General features: G+C 44.9%; 1 protein-coding gene and 1 long non-coding RNA gene across 2 annotated transcripts in view; one reads left to right on the forward strand and one right to left on the reverse strand.

Annotated features, from left to right (window-relative positions):
* The window catches only part of LOC135898634 (uncharacterized), a 206154-nt gene that overhangs the window by 107301 nt on the left and 71863 nt on the right, over positions 1-26990 (forward strand). The window lies entirely within an intron of this gene.
* LOC135898630 (probable aconitate hydratase, mitochondrial) overlaps positions 1-26990 on the reverse strand; it is a 33127-nt gene that overhangs the window by 3619 nt on the left and 2518 nt on the right. The window contains exons 4-17 of the mRNA XM_065427682.2: positions 26410-26548; positions 24106-24144; positions 21353-21433; positions 19936-20028; positions 18540-18609; positions 18190-18330; positions 14973-15071; positions 13821-13925; positions 13116-13207; positions 10129-10234; positions 7990-8221; positions 6304-6488; positions 4177-4480; positions 1328-1421 (exon numbers count right to left, since the gene is read on the reverse strand). Coding sequence (XP_065283754.1) covers positions 1328-1421; positions 4177-4480; positions 6304-6488; positions 7990-8221; positions 10129-10234; positions 13116-13207; positions 13821-13925; positions 14973-15071; positions 18190-18330; positions 18540-18609; positions 19936-20028; positions 21353-21433; positions 24106-24144; positions 26410-26548 — 1780 coding nt within the window. The remainder of the gene's footprint in view (positions 1-1327; positions 1422-4176; positions 4481-6303; positions 6489-7989; positions 8222-10128; positions 10235-13115; positions 13208-13820; positions 13926-14972; positions 15072-18189; positions 18331-18539; positions 18610-19935; positions 20029-21352; positions 21434-24105; positions 24145-26409; positions 26549-26990) is intronic.

A 26990-nucleotide genomic window follows, 5' to 3' on the forward strand; every position in this document is an offset into this window, starting at 1 on the left:
AGCATATCTAGAAAAGCTTTGAAAGCAAGCTTTGAAAATGCAACTGAGATATTCAACAATACTTGCCTTTCAAGTTACGCCTTTCCAGCCCCCCAAGCTCTGGTGCAGATAAGACATGCAATTTGGATCTCAGTTGGCCGACACAATCCGATCCTCCCAAATTTCAAGCACGATCTCCAAGTATACATGCCAATTGAGCACGAAGACATACAGTGGTGCCACCTTCAGGGAGCATCCCACTGATGCAGTATGAGGGATAACACAGCGCACACCTCATAGATTGGCTGCCAGTGCTAAAATGAAGCACTGAGCAGGACACCATCCTGGACCTTTCTGTACGTGCCTTCAAAACGAGAGAAGTTGGCAACTTACAAATGGATCGATCTGGGACATGGAACATGTGGAATGCTTAACAGATGCTGTCCCTTCACAAGCTATGATGCATGGTTGCTGCACATGGTCATCATAATGGGGTCCACTGAGCCGGCATTTTGCGTGAAATTGCAATCGTCGAGACCTGCTATTGGTCACCCGACCTCTGTCAATCGCTGGTGCCACCCATAGTGTGGCATGAGACACGCATCTGCAGCATGATCTTTGTCAATTGTTAGTCTTCTTTCTGATAAAACTCAGCACAGCAGTAATTAGAGGTCTCTGGGAGAAGCTTTCATAAGGCAGTGGACTACATAGGATGATGATGATTATAATATTAATGATGACATTAAAAAGTCGCAGTTTCGCCCGAAAGGCGAAGCATCGATTGGAATAGCAAATCAGTGGGCTGCTATACGAATTAAGGATAGTAGTTTTATCAGCTGTATAAACTTGTAAACATAGGCAAACTAATTAAATTAGCAAGCATGGTGTCATGCATGCACAAGCCAACATGAACACATCTCATTCAATGACCGCGGAAACTCGCTGTCAAAATGCTGCAGCGAAGAAATGCAGCAGCAACAGCAAGCGATTGACCTTCGTGCAGCCGCCCGCATCAATGCGGACTGCGTTGCGAAAACACAGTGCAGCATGGACTCTGTACCCGTCGCAGATAGCTGTCAAGATACAGCAGCTTGGCCAGGCCCTCCTCCCTACCCTCCCCCCAAAGCCTGGCGCACGACTGAAGGCAGTGGCTTCCTCCCCACTTTCTGCTATTGCGTGCACAAGATTGAACCACGATTGCCGGCTCACCTGTGCAAGCTTTCACTCGCACATACAGCGTACATTGCGATGCTATGATTTGATCGCCCTCAGACTTTATACGGAACTTCACGGCGATGGCAGAAATGCGCCTGGAGTGTTCATATAATTGAATAAAACTGTCCATCACCTTGTACTTGCGTGCTGTGTCCGGCACACCGCCCCACTCGCCAGTAAGCCGATGCTGGACCTTGTTGGCTTCGCCACTCTCCTCACTGATGGCCCTGCAAATTGGGAGAGAGCGCCACCAAACAAATTGAGCACAAATGTCGGGAAGACTGTTTACTTACCTACCTACCTTAACTTACCTTACCCTACCCTATCCCGCCTTACCTTTCCCTACCCTATCCCACCTTACCTTCCTACCCTACCTCAACCACCCATCTAACTTTTCAATTTGGAATAGCGTTTCACGAAGCATCATCAACATATCCACATGGTGGGCAATTCCCGCAAGCTGCTACCAGATGGTATTAGTTACTGTCCTGTCGACGGTGGCATCATCATCGTCATCATATCCCACTGGTTTGCGACCATGCAACGTAGCTCCAGCGTCTTTCAAGGGTGTTTCGGCTGTGCCAAGGCACGCTGTTTAAGCTACACCATGTTTTCAGGTGCATAAAAGGGTACCTCTGCAAGAAGTATGTGTGTAGATTTTGAATGAGTAGTGGGCGTTTTTGTTCGAGATCGTGGTCAAGAGCTTCAGGGTGCCAGAAATCTCAACCAGTAATGGACTGCATAGAAGACTACCAGCTTCGGGAGAGCACAAGTGAGGAAAGCTCATCAAAAGACAAGGACAGCTGACTATAGTGGAACCTCATCCCTACGTTTTCAGAAAAAAAGAACATGAGGAAGAGCATACTGTGAAAACGTACAAACAATCGGAAGTCACTAAAGAAACTGACAGACTTGACTGTAGCTGACATCTATGTAATGTGAGGTGTTCCGCATATTGCTGCAGCATGAGACACTGATGCATGCCGAGCTAGTGGACTTTGAGCGGGCCGAGACACGCAATGTCAAATTTATGGCTTCAGCAAGCTTACATTTGCACTCGGCGAATTTGGCCTGGGTCAGCAGCTTCTTCGAGCAGGGCACTTTGGCGGGAAGTTTTGATGTGCCCACTCAGCGCGAATCATTGCGGCACGAGACGTAGATGCGCATCCAGCAGGGTAGGGCCCAAGCGATCCGAGAAGCACTTTGTTGTTTTCTCACTGCACAGTGTTTCAAGACTGCGACGGGGAACCCATACGAAAATGGGCTGGTTGGCGACACTGGAATACGATGCCTATGATGCTGCCAGAGCATACGTGACACTCACTTTGCTCCGCCTGCGTTTGGGTTATCACCTATTAAAAGCACGCAGTGCGCGTACGATACCATGCGCTTCGAAACAGATAAGTGTACAAGCTTATTGCAATAGAGTTGGCAGCGATAGCTGTGAATACAGTGCACAATGACCCGGAAGGAGATTTGCTGGTAATGGAATAAGAAACTTAGCGCACACCAGTGTATTCACATGAGATGGACAAGCGACTATTGCGGGGAAGCTGCTGCAGTGGGCAGCTACTGTCATCAAACGCATGCCTTGTGCATTTTCTTGTTTACATAGGATCTAGTGGCTGAAAAACATTTCATACGATCGCAGTTTGGCTATGTACTGAATGCTGGTGTTGAAAGGTCATGTTTTTCTGGGAACGTATCAACCGGTAAAAAAATTCACCGACGATTACGATACTCCCTAATGCGAATTTCGAGAGCAGCTGTTAACGTGTTTTGAATTTGCGATATATTGTGGCAAAGAATTTGATTCTGAACGATTATGGTCCTCTCGGCGACTCTGCTCAGCCTCTGCTTGGGCAGCTAGTTTAGCAGCAGTGGCAGACAAAGCATTCCCACTGGTTGCATCAGAAAAAAGCGTGAACACAGGAACATGTGGCTCGAGCAGCGGCGGTGCAGGCGAAGCAGTGCATGCACAATGGGTCTGAAGTCACCGCCAGCACTTTGTTTGCATATATGGTATCGGTGGACGCGCTCTCCGCATGCTTGGTCGCCGCTGTAGAGCAGATCTCATGCGGCACTCCAATTTCCTCCTCACCACTTTCCTCCTCACCCTTTTGCCATACTCTCCTGTGCTTTGTTTGATCTCACCGTCTCATTCCCCGCTGTGCTCCGTGTTCATTGTGCTTGTTCACTCAGTTATGCCGAGGGACGCCGAGGCATGCTGCCGCTCAATGCAGGAACGAGCCCTTAAGAGTTTCACTCTAAAATAAGCGGAACTCTACAGGGTCCTTTTTGTGTCCTTGATAGTGGACGTTGGCACTGCATGCTGTACTTGCAATGGGAATACCTCTAGTAACAAGCAAATGGAGGCCTCAGGCAAGCACCGGCAAGCAGCACAATATGTCCAGGGCACGGAAGGGGCAGCGGGGGGATCAAAATTAGAACCAGGTAAGTCTGTTGATTGGGGCCACCAAGGCCAGAGTGTGCCAGGGGGCATTCACATACAAGATCAGCTGTTCATGGTAGTGAACAGCTGATTTTATACAATTCCTGCAGGTGGAGGCCTCAGCGAGTCCCAACACAAAAACCAACGGCGTACCAGCTTTGACGTTCCAGTTAACGGTTTGGTGTCCTCGAGGCATTGCAAAAGTCTACTAAATTATGACGCTTTGTTTACACTTGGTACCTGTACAAACGCAAATGGGTGTGCACTTCCCAGACAGAATAATGAAGTAGTTACTAGGAATATTTGTGCTATTGGTACAGGTCATCCCTACAAGAAGCTCAATCCCCAAGGCACAGATGTGCCTATATTTGTGGCACGGTGTGCTTCCTGTCCCTTCTGTGCGACAGTGTTACGCTCACCAGCTCGAACGGAGAGCATTGGTAAACACTTGTCCCGAAGTGTCTTACTCCATCATCAGACATTCACCGCCCGCTGCCGCTCTGCTCCGTAAATACAGCACAGGCACTCACCCGATGAACATGTTGTTGGAGATGTTGTCCAGGTGTCCGCGGTACTTGAGCCAGGGACCTGCCGCGCTGATGTGATCGGTGGTGCACTTGCCCTTGACCTTGATGAGGACAACCATGTCCTCGAGGTCTTTGCCGTCCCACTTCGGAAACGGGGAGAGGAGCTGCAGCCGCTGGCTCTTGGGGTCGACGTCCACTCTGAGGGACGAGCCGTCGGGAGGCGGTGCCTGGTACGTGTCCTCGCCGGGGTCGAAGCCCAGGCGCGGCAGTTCATCGCCTTCGGGGCTCTTGAGCTTGAACTTCTCGCCTGTGCCGAGGATGTGATTGGAAGACATATGGAGGCATGCAATTCCACAAAAGGATCAGGTCTGATTAGAAAGAACAGCCCTCGTGTCTGCACTACCAAACACTATTGTATCTTAAGCTACGACGCCTGCTTGGCCACTGTAGACTGGGACTGCCAGTGTGTCCTCCACGCCAAGAAGACACTTTTAACCTTCCAGAGAGAAATTGGTCTTAGCGAGGTACTTTAATTAGTTTCCATGTAGTGTGTTTGGTGTGTTTATGTATATGTTGTGTGTTTGTGGCATGCTTAGTGACTATCATTTCACGTTTTGTTGTTCCCATCTGGAATAGCCAGACAGGTATACCACAAGGAAAAGTTCTTTAGGATTTATCAAAGAGCTCTTTTATCTCTATCTCTCTCTCTCTCTCCAAGAATAACCAAAGGAAACAAGAAGTTTTGTGAACGTACGGTAACTGTGGTTTGACCAGAGCGCTAAAAGCATAGTTTCCTACAAAAAATTATTAAAGGGAACTCTGGCACTTCGATTGTTCAGGTACCACGAGAATCATGGATGGTATACAGTCAACTTACAATTTTTCGGACTAGGTAGAGGCCGCCAAAGCGTCAGAAAAAATTAATGCAGTCTTTTACTGCCCCTAAGGGCTCAAATCAAGACAGGCCCGTCCGAAATAGCTCAGAACGCCTGCCAGTACACTTAACAGACGTATCGGTGCTTGTACTGTGACTGGAGACGGCGGGTGCACGTGTGTATAATTAAGGAATACAAACTGTGTCCGTGACAATTGCCCATTCCCGCTCTTGGTATGCTTTACCGCGTAACACTGCTGTATTGAGGCGAAGCTGACTTTCGGGAACAGGCATTATGCAACTTTTCGAGCTTCGAAGCCATTGGCGAGGATTACAAAGGCGGAGTCAGCGCCACTGCTCACAAGGGCGAATTACTTCCATGAAAAACACGGCACCAAACAGCAAGAAGCTTGGTAGCGAACGCCGAAGCAGATAGGCCTAGCATTGCCGCGGTGGTGGCTGCCCATGTATCTGCGTGCAAGAGTGCCTGTTCGACGCGGCACAATATAATCAAAATGGCGGCGGTGGTGGCTTCGATAACGCTGTTCCGGACATACGGTCATGGCAAAAAGTCCAGAACGTCTGAAGGCGAAGGGCTTTTGCATCTGAAATTTCAAGACGTTCTTGTGCATTGACTAAGGATTATGTGGCGGTGCCGCGAAGGTGTCCGAATTATCAGGCATGTCCGAAACATCAGGCATCTGAAAAATCGGCCGATGACTGTACGCGGATTCGATTAATCTTCATGCTTGTGGCGGCTTTAGACGTTCTTGGGGTGTTATTTAATGTGTTGTGTATCATTATCAAGGCATCGATAGATAGCACTACACCATCAATTGCAGCTTATGACGTGAAGCCCTGCAAGCCATCTTTTTTATGTAACGATAGCTGTCTGGTGGGCCTTATGAGACATTTTTTCCGAGGGAGTTGAACTGTCCCTGTCCTGCACCCTTTGTTATCTTTTTCGCATTTCCTTCAAGTGTGGACAGTATAGCACCACAACAGCTAACTGTTTTGAAAGGCACCAGTACAGCCACCAATACAGAGCCAAGAGCCAATCTGCGAGTGCCAGCAAATAAAACAGCCTCATGTCAGCTGGCGTGATTACAAGTGGCTCCTTGCAGTATCAATTTTGATCTGTGTTCCCCACTGTCTATGTTGGAACAAACCATACAAAAAAACAGAGCCGCCACATGGCAAAGAAGGGATTCACTTCTTGCACACATTAAAAGAAAAGACAAGAGAACTCTCCTTACCCTTGGAACCGGTCAGCTCATCCGTGATAGGGTTGAAGTCTAGCCTGCCAGCGATCGCCAGGGCTGTCACGAGCTCCGGGGAGGTCACAAATGCATGCGTGGCGGGGTTTCCGTCATTGCGGCTCGTGAAGTTGCGGTTGTACGACGTGACTATCGTGTTCTTGTCGCCCTTCTTGATGTCCTTCCTGAAAGACAACGCAGTGGGAAAGCACAGCCCTCAAAATGAACTCGTTAGCTGGCTGTCATCTACACAGCTGCATTCTGCAACTCCCAACGACACTTTGTCTAGAATGTAATTTGTCCACCACAAGTTGTCTCCCGCAGAAGACCATGAAATTTGTCAGGAGCATGTGACTGCACAGCACATTTGCCCAACTAATGGCGGCACCAATCGTGGCTCAAACGAAGGCCATCTACACATGCTGGAGATTTTCTCTTGCATAAGATTTTTATTGCGAGAGAGCCACGCCTGCATTCTCCATATTTTACAAGACAAGCAACAAACTGTGCTCGTGCACTCTGACTGCAAAAGTAACTACACCCCCATTACTTGTGCAGCCTGCCTCATGGGAGCTTTACAACTGTAGAAGAAAAAAAGATCAGTGGTTCAGTTCAGCAGGCTTACAACAAGTAAAGCCTAAAGCAACAATTTGTAACAAGAAAACTGTAGTGATCAAGGGATGACGTTAAATGGTTTGTCATTGTACGCCACAGTTTATTAAGTCTATTGATTTATGCAAATATTTCATCCATTTCTCATTCATTATATCCGACACACCAAAGAGGCCAGCAAGAAGTTCCTATAGGGCAATGAGTTTGTGCCTCACTGTGGTTGTTGGAGGTGGTCTGGCCCAACAGTAAAGGTGATTGCAAGCCAGAGTTTGTACAGAACATCCAACGCAAAATCCAAGGAGAATTCAAGGACTTTCAGGTTGCTGAAGGCCAAAATTCAAGGAAGTTGAAACAAGCTTCAGTCACAACATCAATTAAAGAATGCCTTGATCTTCTTCTTATCTGAAATTATACACTCGAACCTCGTTATAACGAAGTTGAAGGAGGAGCCAAAGTTACTTCGTTATATCTGTAACTTCGTTACATCCATTATTGCCATATGGTGCAATATATGGACAACGGGTTGCACAATTGTAAACATGGAAATAAGAAGATGGCTTTGAGGCCCACGGAACCGCTACACAGCCACATATGCAATGACATTTGAATAAAACAGCAAACGCATCTCTATGAGTGACGATGCGGGAATACAGCACACCTTTTCTGGCCACTAGCGGAATAAAACCATTAACTTTTGGGAGAATCCATCATTTTGGACTCCTGTTTATTCAGGTATTTTCACTGTCCCTGTCGAGTCCAATCTATCTATTGGCAACTGTAATTTATTTGCCCTTGGTGTGTTCAGCAGAGTGCACATCAACACAGCAGAATTTTAATGGCTAAGAGAGAGGCAAAAACAATGTATTGTTCAGAGAAAAAGGACAGCCATATAAAATCCTGACAGAACATTTTCAGTGTTCTCCAACATTAGTGCACGGCCAAGGGCACGGGTATCAGGGCCAAGGGTATCAGCAGATACTGTATCACAGGTACTACTTGCCGCCCAATCTCTGCATCCACATGCTACAGCAACCAAGTTCTCAAACTCCTTCAATCATGCTGCTGAATGCGTACCTGTCCCACTGACCAATGCACGGTCCACAGGCGTTGGCTAGCACCATGCCGCCGAACTCATCGAAGATCTTGGACTGGCCGTCGCGCTCGATGGTCGCCCGAATCTGCTCCGAGCCCGGAGTGACCGTGAACGCACACTTAGCCTTGACGCCGTGGTCAAGAGCCTGCTTTGCCAGGAAGGCAGCGCGGCTCATGTCCTCATAGCTGCTGTTGGTGCAGCTGCCAATCAGGCCTGCACAGGAGGAGGGAATGACGAGCGAAGCATTAGCTATTTCCAATCTGCAGTGGTCACAGTTGTGTCGAACACATTTTTAAAGCGAAGCTTTCTGCCTCCTCCCCAGGGTTTGGCATTCATCATCATTTTCGCAGTGGATATATTTGTGCATATATTGTGACATGGGAGTGGCAGCGTAAACAGACTGAGCGCTCCAAGCGAGGCGAGGCACGGCGCGGATCTCGAAGGCCACACAAGCGGTTGACTGTAGTCTCCAGGGGAACAACCAGATGGCGCGAGTGCAACGGCGACACAGGAAGGAAGATATGGGTCATGCGTAGAGCGTGTGTCGCGTGTGGTGTGCACGAATGGGCAGCATGTGGACAGCATGAGGGAAGAGTCGCAGAGTGCAGCAATAAAGGGAATGTTTGTGACGAAGGTGTCAGCCTGCTGTTGTTCACAACAATATATAGAGAACTTGAATCACTGGGTATATGCCTCTGGGTATACGCACACACTTGGCCAATCCACCAGAATGAATGTGCCACTGCGACACAATGGGTATGAAACCTTGAATGTATCATATTTACTTGAATGTAACACAAATGCAACTGTAATGCAATGGTTGACTTTCCAGTCACGAAAAATAAAATAAAAAATAAACATAGCAAATGCAATGTGCGATGAATGGAAAAAGAAATGGTACCTCTATTCAAGGAATCACAATTTATACACAAGCTATTTTTCACTCGTCGTCATCATCTGAGGAGGTGGCTGAGCTTTCCTTGGGGTGCTTTCCTTTACACGGGAAATAAAAAAAAAATCGAATTTTGACGACAAAATTCAGGGGTGCGATCATTACGCAAGTAAATACGGTAACTTATCTCCGAATACGATCTCCCAAGAATTAAGTCACCTTCCATGCCGTAGAATTTGTTTGCGATTAAGCACTTGTTAAAAGACCGAATAACCATTGCATTCAAGGGCAGGAGGCAGTATCGGATCCCCAGATAGAGCCCTTTCAGCTGGCCTCGCACGTAAAGAGGGCTTCCACTGGTCCAACCATCCACAAATCGTTGACTAGTGGACATCGAGCCACCAAGCCATCGAGCAGTTTCCCAGCTTCTCGGCCATCAAAACTGCTTGTCTCTCAAAGCAGGCATCATACTGAATGTGCTGCGTGCCATATGTCGCGAATGAACGGAGTTGAAGAGTGAAAGGCCACAGGGTACCGCAACACTATAATCGTAACACCAGTCACAAGCACAGCGAAAATCATGTCGATTCGAACAAAAAAGCTGTTTTTACTTCAGTCGACATGCGAAGGGATCGCATGGAGATGTGAAGGTACAGGTTGCCAACATAGCATGAAAAACTACAGGATAGAGAATATTCGTTTTCAAATGGTCTATTTTGCTGTTAATCAAATGTACTGCAAGGGTTGAGTTCAAGCAACGAAAATCACACACACAAAAAAAGCTTACATTACAATTGAGTGAACACGGTATTTAGGTATGTGTTGTACTTTTCTGCGTATACAGATCTTATCAACCTTGTCGATCATCATACATCACCTTTGCCCTCATATCGTAGACAGTTAAGAGCTACAGGCGACAAGAATGGGCTCATGTCATCCACTACTGCTGCTACCTCGCTAACTTAAACGAGCGTTGAATGGCTATTGTGAGTAAAGCTTCGTTAGTTGGCAGAGTTAGTTGGCAGCCAGTACTAGTCCCATTGCGGTTGTCTTGTCCTTGTCCCATCGCGTTGCTTCAGTACACACTCAAGATGAACCTACTCACCGAAATTAAGTTGTTGCTAGCTTTTGCAGTCATGCGTACACACTTGCATAGGATATGTGTTTATATCCGTACATGCGTGAATCTGTGAAGCTAGCTAAATGTGCGTGAGCACACAACACTCACCGACACGGATGTCGATGGGCCACCCGGCAGCCTTGGCGTTCTTGCCCAGCTGGGAGATGGGGTGGGCCAGGTCGGGTGTGAATGGACCATTCACGTGTGGTTCCAGCTGCAGTAGAAGCGTAATGCACACACTATTGCGTTGCTTGTTTACATGGTTGCTTTTTTTTTCTGCACTGATGCTGCTGCTTTGTTCAACTCTGCAAATTTTTTCTTTGCCAATGCCTTCTATTATTTATTTAAGAATTACACAATTGTAATAATGTTCCTTGTTTATATTACCTTTGTTCCTGGATTTGTTACTTGTTCTGTTATATTAGGCCCTCCTACTCTTAATGCCTGTAAGGTATGCTAAATAAATAAACGCCATTCCCTCTGAGTTTGTGACCTTTGACTGAATGCGCAGTGACCTTCAACAAAGCTGCTGTACTAAAGCGACACCAAAGAGAAAAATAAGCTGAGCTGTATGAACATATTTACACGAATCTAACGCTCACCTTTTCCCCCAAAAAGAAGGTCTGAAAATTGCCTGTGCATTGCAATTGGACACGAAACCAAAACAACACTCATGGCACTGGCAATAGCCTATCATCACATGCACTGTCATTGCCATCGTGAGATGGCAGCAGAGCACATTTTCTTGAAGTCTGCTGTGGGTTCATTTTGTGCTTGACTAAGATCACTTTTGGGGATACCACTTTCATTTCCGTGTGATTTCACGCAACTCGGCACGGCATGCGTCGGCGCATACGGCCACCAGCGTTTCCGGCGCTGTGCGGCGCTCTCTATCTACGCAGAGTGCCAGGAACATCTCTCTGCTGCATATTTCAACAAGTCCGATGCAGAGTCACGTGAAATCTCATGAAAGTCGTAGAAGTGTCTCTAAAAGTGACTGCTTGAGACTGTACCACCTTGCGTGCTTGGTATCTGTCGCCAATGAAGTGTAAATGCCGTCGACGACACGGCGCTTTCATTATGAAAGCTCGTTAAAGATGTTTCCCCTTCTGTGAAGGTAAATTCTGCACGTCTCGCTTCTTCTGATTGCGAAATTGGGTACACCCCGTATTTTTCTTTCATGAATTGGGCGCATGTTACGCACATTCAGGTGCATGTCACATTCAAGAGCACTCTTATTTTCTTACTTTAAACCAGCCGAAATTGGGTTCACGTTAGATTGAGGGACATGTTATAATTATGTAAATACTGTAGCAAATTAGAACTGCCACTCCGAAACACACAAAGCAAGCCATCTTTACTGCAGGAAAAGACTTGGTTAGCCAGAAAAGGCACAAAAATGAAATACTGTTTGGTGGCACCACCTTGAAGTTCCGGCATGAGCTTGCTGCGAGGTCGTGAATTTCGATGACGTCTGCTCGGGTCTAGTTAATTATTTATTGGTAACAATGGACATTGTATTCTAAAGGAGCCAAAGATTGAACTTTGCAAGTCTTGAGAACTTTTCCCCAGCCATAATGACTTTACTTAGAGAAAATACATTGAAATTTGAGACATCACAGTGGCATACAGGCACCGGGATTTCTGTGCAAAATTTAAAATTTGCCAAGTTTGACCTTCATTTTCTATTCCAATAACAAAGCTGTTATCATGAAATTAACAAAAATAGAGTTTTAACAGAATACTCTGTCTAAACTGACATGGTGTTTCCCTTTAGGGCCCCTTTAAAACATTAATTGCAAACACTTCTAACCAACACTGCTAACACTTCTAACAGTGCTCAACGGATCTGGTTAAAAGCCATTTCAACAGGACTTTGGGGGCTATTGCTGCTGGTACGATGGCCACGGGTGTTACAGCACATGAGAGTAGGATGACAGCTGAATGGGGCTGCAATAACTGCATTGTAAGATGAAGTATTTACCTGATCCTAGCATGCACAACTTTCTTTTTTGGAAAAAAAGGAAAAGAAAAAGAAAATAACCCACGTGTTCAATGGAACACAAAATTCAAACGGCATTCACATTGCTGACGTGTGGCAACAGCCAACTACCAGAGCCAGCATAATCGCCGTTGTCATCACAAAATGGCAACACAGAACAAGCTTTCATTTTTGCACAGTGCATAAACTAACAAGCTTTCGTGTAGGTTGGCAACAACAAGTCAGTTTCATTGCAAAAGCTTGTTACGTTATATCACATAGTAAGCACGTGGCAAGAGAACTGTGTCACATCAAACAGCAGAATCCTGAGCAGGGGGACGCAGGACAAAGAAAAGAGAGATAGGACAGCGCTCTGTCCTGCGTCACTCTGTTCAAAATTTCGCTGTTTGACAACACGTACCAACCAGCCCAAACGAAGCATGCTGTGTTACGCACCTTTTGTGTTCCAGGCACTCGCAAGGAACATGCATCACTGAATCACGACGAAATGCAGAACATCAACTACAACAGACCACGCAGAGGATGACATGTTGCGATACGTGAACAGTGATAAAGAGCTGTCCGACAGTGATGACGACGAACATTACGAAAGAACGAAATTGCATTCTGTGAAGGTGAATTCTGCACATCTTTCCTTGAACGCAAAAAATTAAAGGCATGCAACTTCTTTTTTTTTCGTTACAAAATTATGTCTCGACATGATTTACGTGCACATTGTTTTCTCATTTCGAATCCGCAAAAGTTCAGTGCATGTTAAAATTGAGGGTGCATCAGAATCAAGTAAATATAATACTCGCTAATTATGAGAGCAAGCACTACTGTTATCAATTACAGGTGTTCATATGCAATATTCATACATTCATATATCATGCTGTATTTTTTTCTGTATTATTCTCTGTATCCCAATCGTTACATTTTCAACTTCTTGCTTGTATTGTCTTATACTTCTAACTTTACGAAAATTTTGCGTATTTGCTCCCCACTAATGGAATGCCCCACTGGGGCCTTTAAGGGCAAAATAAATGAAGGTGAAGCGTGTCCTTGCGTAAGCAATAAGCATGCATAGAGGCACAAGGTTTGTCACAAGGCTGACCTCGTTCAGGTTGATCTCAACGACCTGGTCGTACTTGCAGTTCTTGTCGGGAGTCAGCAGCTCCTTGTGGGCCTCTGCGGCAGCGCCAATCTCTGCGATCCCAAATACAAAGAGAAAGCAAATGAAAAGCTACGACTGGTAAAGCATGAACAAGCAGCTCGAGAAGGTGTCGCACGAGATGAGACAAACTGTAACACTTCCTGCGTTGTATCATCTTTCAATGTTTCATCATCATTACAAATTATCGCAATGACCTACCTACTGCGACTGATAAGGTCTTTCTTGAGCTGCCATCACGCAATGCAACCTAATGCCACCTATCAACTGACTGACATTAACATCAAATTACACTGATGTACAATGTTTGAATTGTTAATTTGACGATGCTGCACGCTGAAACGCCAAACTCCATGTTGTAGGGGCCCAAGTTTAAATCCAAATGTGGTGCTTTTAAAAGACGATTTTTTAATTGTTTGTTTATTGCAATGCCCGCTGTTACGATAAAATGGACGTGACAGTTTCCTGCTATGCCAGGAAACTGTCAGGAAACTGTCAGGAAACTGTCAGGAAACTGCCAGGAAACTATGCCAGGAAACTGCCAATAAGTGCTCCATGGAGAAGATGATTTCAATCATTTCCATAAATAAAGACACAACATACAGAGCAAGTCAACAAGAAGAAACAAGTCAGAGGAAGGTCACCTACCTTTCCGGTTGGTTGCTGCCAGGTAGTCCCGCATTCGGCTGTTGTACGGAAACACTGACGTTGTGGCGCCAATCTCGGCACCCATGTTGCAAATTGTGCCCATTCCTGCAAAATAAATAAAAAAATAACTTATCAATGCTCTTATGATCAGTAGAGGCTAGCCAAACACCCTCATCATCAACATGCCGATAAACCAGAATATAGGTTGTACTGGAATATTGGTCAATGTTTCCACATAGGTTTCGACTTTGTATGTTTGCAATGGCAACCACAAAATAGCAAAGCATCCACAACTGTTTTTTTTTTTGCTGTCCTAAGGTTGCCAGATGACATTTTAAATTATGCCAGAGATTACAAGTTGAGGAACAGACTCTTTCACTAACTTCTTATTTTTTTCGAAAAAATAACATTATCTATATTCCAGTTTGTACAGTACCGTACAGCCGAACCTCATTTATAATCAAGCTGCAACTGACATAAAAAATACTTTCGTTATATCTGACATTTGTTATCATATATTCGCTACATGCTAAAGTCGGCAAGAAACATTTTGGAATTAGTTCATTATATTCGATAACTTGTTATATCCAAGTTCTTTATACTGGAAGTTTCACTGTATTATGATTAGAATTGCATGGTTGCCATCCATGATCGCGTCGACAGCGACCACGGTGTTGTGCGCAGCGGCTGCGGCAAACAGCAGTTTCATTTTGACTCAGTGCAATGCATGTGCAGTGTCAAGCCACCCAGCGGAAGGTGTTGATTATGAAGAGCGATTCCACCCCAGCCCACCTGCTGGCATTAAACCCACCGGCTACATAACGATGCTGTTGTCAACCAACTGGCTCAATGGCGAAAAAATAACCAGGATGTGCACGCGACGGTGAAAAGCACATCTCGGATGGCAACACAAATTGAAGCTGCACGGCGAAAAAGGCCTTGAGGCCTCCGCAGCTGCAAATGGTAATCAGGCATGAGATGACGAGAATGTCGAGACTACAGCCTGACCACTCTCGCATCTTTTGTGCGTGGGTCCCTCAGATGCCAAATGAAAGTCACTGCAAGAATGGTCTAGTGGACTTTCCAGCCCACTCTCCTTATACACTGCTTCTTGCTAGATCAATACAAGAGCTTTCGCTCACCCGACCTCACCTGTGCACGAGATGGACTCAACGCCGGGGCCAAAATACTCGACAATGGCTCCAGTTCCACCTTTCACGGTCAGGATGCCAGCCACCTTGAGGATGACATCTGCACAAGCCAGCGGCAAAGGAACAACAAGTCATTCACAATTATAAGTGACGAAACCTTACCGCTGCACCTGACTACAGTGCCGCAGCAAATTTGCTAATGCTCTTTAGTGCCTCTCTGATTCGAAGGAAGTGTGATGAAGTTCCTTAATGGCAAGTTTCACATGATACTTCATAAATTCTGTGAGGGGTAGCTCACTTTTAATTAACACACAAGCAACATGACCAATGCCAGCAAGAAACTTAGTTAACGGTACCCACATGAGGCAATATGAGAGAACCCCAAGTTTTGTTTTTTATGCAATGATTATAGTTGTGGTCTACGGATTTGAATATGATCTGTTAGTATGTACCAAGTACATTTCCCATTGGAACATTTAAGTCTCACTGCACACTTTTCACTTTTATGCGGGGCATGAGTGGTTAACCACTGCAGCCCTGTTAAAGCAAATGAGGTGTCCCCTTTCATAGTGCTCGAAAACACACATCAATACCATTACAATTTAGAGCGAGACATAGGTGCCTTTTGTAAACAGTTTCTCTTTGCAATTAGAACAGTGTTATGCTAATGACAATTAGGAAGCCAAACTTTATGGCAGGGGGGTTATCGTAAGACCAATGTGCGTGACAGACGAAAAGACAGTGCATCACATGACTATCACCACTACACGCGTAAACGGCCCTAATGGTAAAAGCAGGCTCCATCCACGCCATTTTATTGTCAAGTTCAGCATGGCTCACCTCCAGTCAAAGATATTGAAATCTAGAGGGGTCACGGAAATTTCTCACGGCAACCCTCCTCCGCCCCGTTTAACCACAGTCCACGAAACTGCATACAACTGGACATCGCACTTTCACGCCGGCCATGTACATCCAAAGCTAGTCTTGTGACAGGTTACTCGAAGCTACACAAAGAGACTGATGTGCCTCTACGAACGGCGTCGGGAATGACAGGCCACTGTACGGTGTGTCGCAAAAATGGTGGTCGTGAACAGCTTTGTTGCCATATCGTGCAGTCGCTTTCGTTCGCGAGGCTGTTTGTCCACTTTCCGAGTGTCACACAGCCGCTGAGAACAGATCTGCATCCATTTGATACCAAACCATAACTTTAGTCGCCACCGCCAAATGAAGCAGCCCCAATTAGGCCTATGTGGTCGAGGCAATGTGGCTGAGATGAAAAATTCACCGCTGGTCGCAAGCTGTTGCAGAATGCTTGTCGCTAATAGTATGTTCGTACGGGTGGCTTATCAGTGATCAATGACTGCTGAAGCGATGCGAAGTTCGTCACTGCGTACCCAACACAATCAGCGCCTGTCGGCGGCTAATCGCCCCCTTTGCCCATGCTTTCTCACTTGATGAAATACGCGCTGCTTTTGTTGCCGTTCCCTCTGTCCACATCGCATTATTTCCTCAATCGGTCTTGTCAGCAAAGATGAACGTTGTACCAAGGCAGCCCCTGCAGATGTGGCGCCACTCTGCGAACTGTGGCGTTCGGGCACAGTGCGTTCGATCCCCGCATTGAGTCGACGTTGAAAAGTGCTTGCAGTGACAAAGTCTGCTACAGCATCAGTTGGGGCTGCTCGTCCGCAGCGCTTTTTTTGAGTGGCAAACGAAGTGAAATGCTCGCTTGGGTGGCATTGAGCACAAGGGGCTCCACAAAACGCACACGACTTGTGGCTCTGCACAGCTCTCTAAACCAAATATATTGAATATTCAAAAAATCAAATAGTAGATACGTATTCGATTTGCGAATTGTTCAAATGTTTGCTATTTGATTCAATTTGGCAATATTTGCATATTCACACACCCTTAGTTAAAACGTTTTTGGAAAATGCAACCTTTTGGCCCTAACATTCAGTACATCGCCAAACTGCGATTGCATGATACGTTTTTCAGCCGCTAGGTCTCACGTGCACAAGAAAAGGCACGAGGCACATAGACTGAGAGCACTAGGAGCCTGCCACTGCAGCTTCCCCACAGTACTCGCCTGCCCATGTCGCATGAAAATGCTGGTACCCGCAAACATTGTCACAGGTCGTACGACATCACATTCACAGTTATTGCCAACCTTATTGCGATAAGCATCTTCACCAATCTTTTTCAGAGCGCGTGTGGCGTAGCGAAGTTGGAAGCATACTGCACGCTTTCAACAGCCTATAAGACAACCCAAACACGCCATCACTCCCTGCTGCAGGCTGCGCAAAGTGAGCATCAAGTTTCACTCTGGCGCCATCGTACTCAGATGTCGCAGACCAGCTCAATTTCGTTCCCGTGGATGTATTAAAACACTACGCAATAGGAACACAACAAAGCGGGCCTCCGGGTGCTCAGGCCCCTTCCAGCTCCAGGCGCCTTCGCGTCTCGCACCCCAATTCTCACCAAGTGGAAACGTCAAAATTTTCCGACAAAAAACTTCATCCGAAGAAGTTGCTGACTCGGGTCGAATTTGAGCAGTGGAAGTGTGTGCTTGCGAAGCCGCAAGGACAATGCGCATCTCTGGCCACTCAGGCCGTACCAGCTCTGCCCACTTCGGTGTCTCAAGCTGCAACCACTCATGCAACTCATGTTGCACAGATGTCAGCTGCAGTTGAGACTGCCAGATTTTTTTTAGGGACTTTGGATCATACATCTTCCTGGTTCGTACATCTTTTTCCTAACGTTTCTTTTGAAACCATGCAAACGAGGTTCTACTGTAATTCTGTCTATCGAAAATTTAGTTTTTACCACATTTCCTGCAATCTTCAGAAACAGGAAAAGTGCACAGTTGCAGAGTGAATCAAGAACTTTCATTTGTTCCGTGTATTTTGTCCATATTACAGAATGTGGACTTCACACTAGAACTCTCTACAGCAATGACAAAATGTGAAACTATTTCATGTCTCGCGACGTCTAGCATACTTGAAAAGCACTTAGTCAGCCACTTGAAAAATGTCCCTGATGCAAAACATTGAAAGAAGCGAACCCACTACATGATGACCCACTGACACCGAGTGCAAACACCCAGTCGTCCACCGTCCAACTCGTTTCACTAATACACTTTTCACATAACATTCAAAGCTCGGAGCACAGGTCCAATTTGAACTGTTTCAAGATGCATGCTAGAAAACTTAAAAGCTTGCCTTTCGCTGATGTCCAGCCGGACATCTTCCCCGTCAGCTTGACACCGATGACGTTGGGGCACTTGAGCTCCCAGGGAATGTCGGCCATGACGTCAACGGCATCCGCTCCGCCCACACCGATGCATAGGCCACCGAGCCCGCCTATCAAGAAACAAAAATGACGGCGTACATGCGGTTATTGGGGCTTGAGTGGAGCAGCTTGCAAGGCTTCTGCACCATTAACCACAAAGGCTGAAGCAGACGTGCCATGGGTGGGCAATAAATTTCACTCCAGACTTGTATATCAGCATCAGGGGCAGTACTGCCTCAGTAATGAAAAAAAAAGAAAAAAGAAAATGGATTCAACTTGCCTCCATTTGGCGTGTGGCTGTCTGTGCCAATGAGGAGCACACCAGGGAAGGCATAGTTTTCCAAAATAATCTGGAAGCGGGAGAGAAATAAAAGAGAAACTTGCTGACACAGACACACTTCTGAGATCTATATGTTAAAGGGATATCAAAATGAGACACACTGAACTGATCTAGACTTGTCAATTACTCTATCAAACATATAAATATTTCTCTTTAGCGTCTCTAGACATAATACCCCGGATCACCAAAAACTGCTACAATTGGTCAAAGACATTCAAAAGAATAGACTCGTGAACCTAAAAGGCTTGGCGTACCGTAGGGAAGAGCGTGACTTTCGTATACAGAACAGAATGCTGGTAATGACAGGCATGTCTTCATCTTTTTGATGTTCTGTTCTTGATAGTGAATTTGAATTCTTTCTTACAATATGGTCAACGTACTAAGACATGTCGACACAAAAGAAAGGGGGGAGGGGGAAGGACTGGAGGCTAAAGATTGAATCAAGCCAAAAGGCAATCTGAGCTGCACTGAGAAAAAGTCGCATTTGTTCTAAACTCCTCATCTATGCCCAGTACTGAGGTTTTCACATCTTACAAGAGCATGTACACACCCTTTTAATATATATTTCTATTTTCAACTAGCTGCAATATTCCCTCTGCAGTTCACAAATTGAAGGGCCCACAATGGCAAACATTTAAAAACTACTACACTAATCATCCATGCAAATCAAGTGAAAGCCCTTAGAAATAACCGTGTTAACACCCCTCATGATAAGTAAACGGCAAAAAAGTTAAATCATTCCGTTCACCTTCAAAAACTTTTTACTTAGCGCTGTTTTACTTCGTAACAACATCTACAAAGGAGGCAGTGCTGTATCACCCGCGCTGCAATGTTTCTCCAATCTCAATGTAGCCTTCACGTGTACACTTCGATAAGCAACGAAACATTATATGCACAATATTGCTACACATCATTGCTTTGCCAGTGTTCGTTTTCAGCAGACTGTCACTGCTACCAAGTTGACACTTGGCACAAGGCCTACACGGTATCAAAAGCTTCTTGACCATTGCCACCGATTCTACAGCGAAGGCATGCGTGGTCGGATTGCGCGTGCATCGCAAATGGTGGGCGCACATTCTCAAACACATACGAGCACCAGCGATTAATCTGGAATGCACAGTGATGCATGTATAAACAGCGGCTGGACTTGCCGGATTAGATTATCTCTGACAGCTGCATTCGCTGCTGTCGCTGTGATGCAAGCATCATTTGGCTTTCCAGATTTGTCCAATAGAGGGTTAGATTCTCAAATCACAGTTCTGGCAGTGTTTTAGTTGGCCCTGGTCACTACAAACGTGACAATGCGTGTTTGCTGGCAAAAGGGCAACATACTTACTTGGTGAATAATCCCACTGCCTGGTTTCCAGAATCCAACGCCATACTTGCTGCCCGCAGAGCTCAGAAAGTTGTACACTTCCTTGTTCAGGTCCTAACAAGAGAAATGCAAGCATAGATGAAAAAGGAATCGAAGGAACCGAGCTGCTCAGTTTTTCGTAACAACTGTACGAAGCCAAAAGACAAAACTAAGGAATTTAAAAAAATTACTCTATCTGCCAGCCTCTAGCGTGCACTCTTAATAATGATGATGATGATGATGACGACGACGACGAGTCCATACAATGCCAACGATGCGCAATCCGCGGGTTACTCTCCGGCAGCGATGCCAACAGAAGTTAGATTTTTGGATACAATACTTTTTTTTTTTGCTTTTTTTCACCCCAATTGAAATGCCGCCGCTGTGCCTGTGATCAAGCCCGCCACATCGAGCTCGACAGTGCAACGACATAGCCACAAAGCTACTGCAACGGATGTGAACATAAATTTGGCAGGCTTTACCTTCTAATTACAATGTCAGAGACATGCTGCTTTCTTCTTTATAAAACATAGCATGTGTTACAATTTGAGCGCCCATTATTTTTTTACACTGAGCCCATAAAAACTGGGTGTAAATCAGATTCAAGGAAACATCAGAATTGGGTAATATAATCGAACGTTGAATAACAGGCACAGATACGACGAATTAGCAGACATAATTAAGTGATTACGTGTTTTTTCCTGCCGATATCAGCGTGTACTAAATCAGCGTGTATCAGCGACATCAGCGTGTACACAACGAATATGGGATGTGGGAAAGGTATTTTCATGTCAAATTCACCTGCGCTATAACAAGGTTCGACTGTATATGATAACTGTGTTTTATTACTTAAATGCAGGAATGAGAAGAAAAGAAATAAAAGTGGAAGAAAGGCGAACTTTCCTCCCATGTGGGAGCCAAACACACAGTCTTTGCACGACACACGACGTGCTCCACCAATTTAGCTACAGTGGCGTTCGCCCATTTGTCTGCATTTCTTGGGTATTTGTATGCGTGTACTAAACCTAGTCCAGGATTTTAGCCAGTATGGCCCCACGGAGGCGGATGAGGCACATCCCTTCGATCGCAGGGTTGACATTAGACATGTGGTAGACATAATTTTTGAATAACTTCAAAATGCAACATTTCAAGCAACAACAGTTTACATTTATTCTGGCTGGATTTACGTGTATTTTCAATCTGCTTGTCAACCACCCCCCATGCAAATGCAGATTATTTGAAAAAAAAAAACAACTTTTTTTTAAATAGTCTCATTTTGAAAGGCAGCCGTATGATTTGATGATCAAGCCACACAGCAGGATATTCAACAAACCCCTTTACAAGCTTTGAATATTCACACACCCACAATAACTCGTCACTAAACGAATCAATGACTCACCTTGGCTCTTGCCAAGTCCTTGGCCCCACCAACCTGAGCTTCGATCAAGTGGTCACAGTGGATTGTTGACGGAACTGCCACCTGCAGACGAAGTGCAAAACACTGACTTCTGCAGCAATTTATCCAAGTTTTGCCAGCACACTTACCAAGAAACATTTGTAAAGAAAGAGTTTTGCATTTGCTTTTGAATGAGATGTGCACGAAAATGAAATAATTAATCTTGTCTTTTTCTTGGAGCAAGGTGATCCGTGATGCCATTTGGTGAAGAGCACAGAAGTAGCTGGTGCCAAAAAATGTAATTTAATGCTTTTTCAATACTTAAGCTCAATTGAGCTCTTAATTCCCAGCTACAACACACACTTCTTACAACTTGCAGTGGCCAGAACCAATGCGTGGCATACATTATTGTTCTGAACCCAATTCTTGTTATGAAAGTATAAAACGCCAAGTTTTGTGCAGGCTTGTGGAGGGAAAGCAACAGGTAATATATATTGTTATGGGAAGGAAGAAGCATGCATATATATATATATATATATATATATATATATATATATATATATATATATATATATATATATATATATATATATATATAACAGTGGACAGTGCTTGGATAAGCACTGTCCTATCACTGTATCTTTCCCAGTCCTGCCACTCCGTGCAAAAAATAAACACACGCACGTACGCACACACACACACAAACATTTATTTATTTATTTATTTTTTACATGGAGTGGCAGGACTGGGAAAGATACAGTGATAAAACAGTGCTTAGATAAGCTTTACTTCACCGACACATTGTTATGACAGTAAAATTTTCTAAGAGACTAGTAAGAACAGTATGGCAAGATCCTTGCTCATGAATCAGTGTTTGTAGTACTCTGATTAATCCATGGGTAAGCATAACATACGATACTGCTATAACCTTAGCGCACCTGCTATTGATTGGACGAGCCCCAAGATGATCCCCACTTGATTACACAGTGAGTTAAGGTCACCACCTATTAAAACAATAAACCAAGAACATGTGATGGCAAGAGCTAAGAGGCACCATTTGGAAAAACCTATCAAATTTCGGCCCAAAATTAAATGAGCAGTGTTAGAACTGCTCCTTCATTTTTCTTCCGCGCAGCAGACAGCAGTTCATCATCATCTGATCTGCTCCTAACAAGCTGTTGCAGGTTGAAGTGCTGCGCAGTCTGCTTTCTTTAAGGAAACAGCAGTTCATCAGTTCAGCAGACAGCAGTTCATCATCATCTGATCTGCTCCTAACAAGCTGTTGCAGGTTGAAGTGCTGCGCAGTCTGCTGTTTCCTTAAAGAAAGCAGTGGGCCATTCAGGCGTGCCGTTTACTTCTTGTTCAAGTCAGCACAGTAGCTAATGGGAGTCCACCACCAAACAGCAGCTGTCTTATTGACTACACTCACAAATTATGGTGCGTTGTCAATAAATGCACCAAAATTTGCATATAGGTTAGAGGATTTTATTCTAAGGTGCTGCAGAGTCTATTGGAAGAAAGTCAAGATGGGTGACCATTTGTGCATTTTCTAGAGAGTCCTCATAGTTAGAGTACTTAAATTTTGATTTAGTGTACGGTCATTCATGTAGTGTTTCCTTCCTTTTTTTTTTTCATAAGTTTCAATCACCTGTTCAAACCACATGTATAAGTTACCATATAAACTTATGCAAGGCCCACACCCCCACTATGGAGTGCAAAAATTTCGAGGGGAAAAAAAAAAAAACATCTCACACATACTTGCGGAGCTGGCTAATTTCAACAAGCCGCTACTAGATGGCACTAGTTGCACTGCCGAGAATGGTATCGCCACTACCATATCCCACATTCGGCACCAAACCTACCAAACCGCAACTTTAGTTGCCAATCCCAATGAAATGGCATGGCAGCAAGCTGTTGTGGGAAATTCACCCTTAAAACATTTCCACAAGTAGACTGCATCAGCTATCAGGCGTGAGATCACGTGCATAATCTGGACTGACGGTTCGTGCACTGAGCTCTGAAATCGAATCAATTTTCTTGTCGCAATTAGTTTTCTTTTTTCGGGCTGCCCAATTATTCGGACATCTTCATGGCACTGCCTCTGTCCCAAGTCTGTTAGCAACTGTAAATGCAATCACAGTCAGTCACGAGTGGCTGTGCTAATTTGCATAGCAGTCAAATCACAGTTTTAGGCTTCAATGAGTAGCTACAAGCCTCCCTCGTGTAGAGCCTGCACCCAGTAACAATTCCAAAAGAAAAAAACAAAAGTGCTGGCCTTTCATGAGTAAATACGGTATTCCCCACAGGTGTTGTGAAGAAGCAAAAGCTATTCCTTTGCAGTTGCTGACGGAACACGGCATGTCAGACATCTTGTTCGACATGGCACAACCTTCACGAAAGTGGTCATGTAGATATACTCGGCACGCTGGACTGAAACGGAGCCACAGGGGGTAAAAACAGAAGGTTCAACTTACACAGAAACTCAATGAAAGCGACCCCACCCCCACCCCTGCTGGACATAACTGGCAAAAACAAATCACGTACAGAAATGTGTACACCGTGATTGAAGGGATTATGCCGAACCATAAGCTGGCCAACAAATGGTTTAGCCATAGATGGCACATGCAGGGAACCAACACTGCACAGCCCAAGGAGCACTGGGTGCAGTGTGTCTTGCTTTAATCCACTGCTAATATCTAGGCTTTGAAAGAAGTCAGAACGACGACATCTGTTAGTATAAAAAGATATTTGCTCACCCTCTTCAGGCCACTTGAGATAAACTGTAGCATCGCCATCTGGCAAGCAAAAGAGATAAGAGAGGACACAAAATGACAACTGGTCGTAGTGGGTCAGTTTTTGTGCTATCGCAGTGACTCTCTCCCATTTGTGTGTGGGTCTTACTGACACTCGCCATTGTAGAATTAACATTTGAGACACCTTATTCTATGTAAAAGTACTGAAGAAAAAAAACACACACACACATCTGCCCCAGTCAGGTTCATGAAATATCACACAGGTGAACTTATCAGTCATATTCCTGTTTATGATGTTCAGAACAAAAATAGAATGTTAATGGAACATCTGTAATACAGGAGAACACGGCCACAGCACTATTAGTAGACTAAATACGAAATCACAGTATTCTATCTCGGTGCACAGGATACCCATAATTCTTCAAGGAAGATTCTACTAAATGCTTCAACAAGCACATTAAGTAATCCATAAAAACAGCATGATAGAGATAAAGACAGTTACTTTTCCAGCGGCATACTATTCATGTCAGCAAACAGTAGTTAAAAAATCAGTAGTGAACTCCTTGATCACGTAAGCTTCGCTTATGGACTTGTAGGTAATTACTGCAGGCACAAGCCTCAATTGCAGGATTGCAGCAAGTCGGTGCCCAAGGCAGGCTAATCTGGTAGGAATCCATGGTGCATTGAATTGAGAAGGCTTGTTGGGGATGCAATGCAAGGCAACAACAGCAGTAACTGAAGAACTTTATGTTAATATTTTTTTTTAACATTTTGTCAGGTCATCTCAGTGGGAAAGCCAGTTGCTTGTACTTGTGGCGCCATCTATGAAGAGACGGAGAAAACTGCAACTATGGCTACATATCAAGGCACGGTGCAAGACATAAGTACAGTAGCACTCAACACACTGTTTGTTGCGTGCCGAGTTGAAGCAGCTGGGTTTGGTTCGACAGCCGCGTGCTCGCTTCACCCGCGGCCGTCTGAGTTTCGAATCTCGAGAAAACCGTGGCAGGCTTTTGGCTATGGTTGAACCCACTTTTGACAAATATTCAAGTTACAAGAAATTCCCATTGTTATAACTGATAATTGTTATAACCGCCTTGAAATTTAAAAAAAGAGAAAGCAGACGGGAGAAATACCCAAAGATATTAATTAAACAGAAGAAAGTACCCTCAAAACCCACTTTACCATTACCGGTTTTAACAGCACTCTGATGTAGCAATGAGAAGTTGCCGCACCGTGAACTCTTTGCATGTCTCGTGGTAAAATAAACCGTTTACTACAACGTTCCCATGCCATGTTATTGGCTATAGCTATTAAATCTGGCTACTGGGTTTCTGCACCAAAAAGAAAAGGAATGCGATATCCAGGAACATAACAAAAAAATTGGTGGTAAATTAGCAGTAAAAGCGAGATAAATGCCGTTAGCATTACACGCACCTCTTCGTGGTCCCAAATCCGTGACGCAAACCGCGTTTATCAAATGGGAAAGTTGTTCAGGAGCTTACTCAACACACATCCTGCCTCTTCAAGGAGCGAAGTGCTACTATCCACTGCCCTCTGCAAACGCCATCAAAGTACGCTCTGCGCTAGCACCACACTTGAAGCAAACCTGCTTATATCCACCTCTCCACCTCCCCCGTAGTCCACCTCTCCACGAATCGCTCAACACGTTGTATGCGGTTTGTTGCATGCATCAACGGGTACAATAGCTGACAAATATGTTTTAGTTGATGGCGACGTGATGAGATCAATTGTAACTGATGGTCAACACATGTCTTTAACACCGTCTAATGCGGAAAGGTCGCAAACATCAGCAAAGCCAACAGTGATAGAGATCCTGCAAACAAACTGACAATTTCAAAAACAAAAGAAGCGATGGTAGCCCTCGACGATCTGCAGCTTTACTTTGTGCACAGCTCCTGCATTTTGCCACACAGCACGCTATGAACCTCGGTGCAATAAGCATGGCTCCAGTCGCACAATCTGTCATATAAGTTGGCGCCCAAAAAGATTACCAACTTATTTCAGCAAGTCTCTCTTAATTTCCTGTTAAAAAGGTTTTATTTTGTTGAAAATGCTTGGCTTGCTCTATTTTGAGCGATACAGTGTGCGACCTTCACAAAGAAGTGACCTGTATGGTGAAGGAGTTTAGAAGTCCCGAGCACTTCGGTATAAAGGCATTTGATCGTATTCCTTTTCACGCATTTGACGATTGTGTTGGTAACAATCACCAATTAGAAGTTATATTCGAGTGAGGAGCCCAGAAGAGCAATTGCAGTAAAATATCAAAAGCACGTCTGCACCCACCTGGGCTGTGGCATCTTGCATGGCGACCCGGTCTGGTCGCAGTCGCAGGTAGCTCTTGCCGCGTTCGATCTCCTGCTCCTCGGGCTGGTCCAAGTGCGAGTAGAGGATTTTCTCGGAGAGGGTCAGAGGCCGATTCAACCTGTATTAAATGTGTCCGTCCAACTTAGATGGCCTGATGCACAATCAACCGTACAGGAGGGGCATGACAACACGCAAGCAAGTAGCAATCTATAGCTCATTTGCTGCTGGGGTAGTTGGCGCACGGTATTCAGAACGGAAAACAGTGAAAGAAATGGAGCAAGAACGGTGACTGTTCCTCATTTTTGTCGTTTCTTGCGCCACTTCTAAGCAAGCAACCTCGAACAACACTGCAGATGACATTCTCACATTCGTATATACTAGAGAAGATTTCTTTTTTGCGGATTCCTAGATACAGCTGACAGCAGTCAGAACTGTCATTAAAGCACTCCAGGTTATCAAAAATGAAAAACCTCCAAGTCAGGCATTCTTCCTACTACTACTACTGCTATTCCATTATGCTCTTCATATAATAGGGTCACGTCTTTAGATAGGGCTGTCCA

Source organism: Dermacentor albipictus, chromosome 8 (assembly GCF_038994185.2).
Source record: "Dermacentor albipictus isolate Rhodes 1998 colony chromosome 8, USDA_Dalb.pri_finalv2, whole genome shotgun sequence".
Taxonomy (NCBI): domain Eukaryota; kingdom Metazoa; phylum Arthropoda; class Arachnida; order Ixodida; family Ixodidae; genus Dermacentor; species Dermacentor albipictus.